Consider the following 2,412-nt stretch of genomic DNA (forward strand, 5'->3'; position numbering starts at 1 on the left):
ATCGAATTAAGAAAAATGGAAAAAATTGGATGACCGAAGGTTAGATTGGATAAGGTTTGTTTTTTTTATTATTATTATTTATTTAATCAGGAAATGATGGAGCAGGTTGTTGGATGGACCATGATGCATGTGTTGCAGGAACAAACAAACATTTGTATCATCAACAAGATATTTTTGTTCCATCCCATTGTGAACCTAATCTGCTAAAAAGTTATTCGTTACAGATTATGCTCACTGACGTGAACGGGAGGCGTAAAATTAACTCAAACATTTCCGAGTTTGAATAAAATATAGTTAATAAAGGAAATAATTTTATAAATTTAATCATCCAGTGATCTCATATTTAAATTTTGGGTACGATAATTCAGTTAAGTCAAACATAATTACTCTGCACGAAGCATAAAGTAATTGTTTATACGAATAAGTGGAATGGAATTGGTTAATAAAATGATGTTATTAGAGAGTTGGAGTTTGAAGAGTTAAAAAATAAGAAATCTAGAAGCGAAATATGACTTGACCCTACTCTCATCTCAACTTGTTCTTTTTCTGAAAAAGAGTGTTGAAAACAAGTCTATATATCACCTATCCCAATCCTAATCCTTCACATGCAAACATTGCAAACACGCTTTATTCAACCATCAATCATCAACCTATATAACAAAACCATCATATCTATAATCCTTATCCTTCTCACTGCAACCCCAACCAAGTCAGCATACAACTCTTTCAAAATTTCTATTTTCTCACTGTTCTTACTTTCTCTTCTCATGCCATCCATGGACGCCGCTTCTTCTTTTTCTTCTTCTGACATCACCGCTCTCCACCCCGACATCATTCGATCCCACATCCTTAATCGCCTCGACGGCCCCACCCTCGCCTCCGCATCCTCCGCCACCCTCCACCTCCGCCGTCTCTGCACCGATCACAACCTCTGGCGGACCATCTGCGCCGCCTCCTGGCCCTCTCTCAACCAACCCCACGCCTCTTCCCTCATCGATACCTTCCCCGCTGCCCACCGCTCTGTCTTTTCCGACTCTTTTCCCTCCATCCAATACTCCCCTCCTCCCCACCCCAACCCGCCGCAGTTGCCGCCGGAGTTTGTATCCGCCGTGGACCTCTACTACAAGGGCAGACCCGTCTTTTCGCGTGTCATCACGACCGAAACCCACAAGGGTTGGTTCCTCTCCTCCCCGCTCTGGGTGGAGCTCCTCGACCCCAACGAGGTGGTCCCCACTCCCTTGATATTCGCGAAGTGCGATGAGGAATCTTCGTGGCTGGCACACCTGGAGGAGAATCTGGGGCTGAGCTGGATCGTCATCGACCCGACGCGGAAGCGTGCGGTGAACCTCTCGAGCCGGCGGCCGGTGGCGGCGCGGCGGCACTGGCTGACGGGGGATCTGGAGGTTATTTTCGCGGTGACCATGGAGACGGTCCAGTGGGTTATCAGGGTCACGTGCTGCGGGAAGGCCGGAGGCGCTATGCACGTGAGGGAGGCGAGTCTGACGATGGAGGACACGGAAGGGAGACACGTGACCGGCAGGGACAGCTTCGTGATTTTGCAAGACGCCATGGAGAACGGCGAGCGACGAAAACCCGATCCTGAAGAAGCCAAAGCAAGGTTCGATAAATTTTGCCGCTTGAAGAGAGAGATCAGAGAGAGAAAACTACGGAGAGACAGTGTAATGGACACGGTTGCCATGTTGGTCTCTTTCACCATTTTCGTTTCCCTCTTTTGGTTCATGGTCTTTGGTTTTTGACCCAAAAAAAAACAGTTCTTGAGGTTGTTGTTTGGGTTTGGTCGGTTGTACCGCAAGCTTGGACGGAAAAGGAAAAGAAAAAAGAGACAGCTGAAAAGAAACGTTAAAAGGGTGAAGATATACAGCATATACGACATAACAACGTGTGTATTTTATTCCAGTTAGTTAATTCATTTTTTCTTTTGACCAATTCCATGTCACCTAATTCGTTTTATAAATAAATTTATACATATTTTTACCTTCCATGTATCATGGCTCGTTACCGGTTTTCATGCTTATAGATTAGTAACAATAGAATAACCTATGCATATTCCTGAATGATATTTCATGATTCAGATAAAACACATGTAAGTGTGGTCATAAGTGTGATATTGTCGTGTTACGCGTCACTCTTTGACTTTTGAGGAAAATTTCTACTCCGATGAACTAGGATTGGGCTGGTTGACAAGTCCTGAACTGATGTGCGAGTAACTAGGAATTTTCTGTCCTGTCCTTTATGCTGATCACGATATTTATGGTTGAAGCTCTGACTTTTAGGCTCTATACAAGTTGGTGATGAATAAATTGTCCATGGGTGTGATGTTTGAACATGATTGAAAATATAGGAAAACTAGAACGTGAAACACATATAGTTTTAGTGGTGGATCACAACAGC

At 44.0% G+C, this 2,412-nt stretch overlaps 1 protein-coding gene across 1 annotated transcript; it reads left to right on the forward strand.

Annotated features, from left to right (window-relative positions):
• The first annotated feature begins 563 nt into the window (after window positions 1–563).
• Window positions 564–2,002, forward strand: LOC108332901 (F-box protein At2g27310). Its single transcript, XM_017568199.2, has one exon. The coding sequence runs from the start codon at window positions 606–608 to the stop codon at window positions 1,755–1,757; it is 1,152 nt and encodes a 383-aa protein (XP_017423688.2). The 5' UTR covers window positions 564–605; the 3' UTR covers window positions 1,758–2,002.
• The last annotated feature ends 410 nt before the right edge of the window (window positions 2,003–2,412 follow it).

This window comes from Vigna angularis, chromosome 11 (assembly GCF_016808095.1).
Source record: "Vigna angularis cultivar LongXiaoDou No.4 chromosome 11, ASM1680809v1, whole genome shotgun sequence".
NCBI classification, from domain to species: Eukaryota; Viridiplantae; Streptophyta; class Magnoliopsida; order Fabales; family Fabaceae; genus Vigna; species Vigna angularis.

Bases quoted from the DNA above. Each gene is read 5' to 3' on its own strand.
- LOC108332901 (XM_017568199.2), top strand. From the start codon at position 606: ATGCAAACATTGCAAACACGCTTTATTCAACCATCAATCATCAACCTA.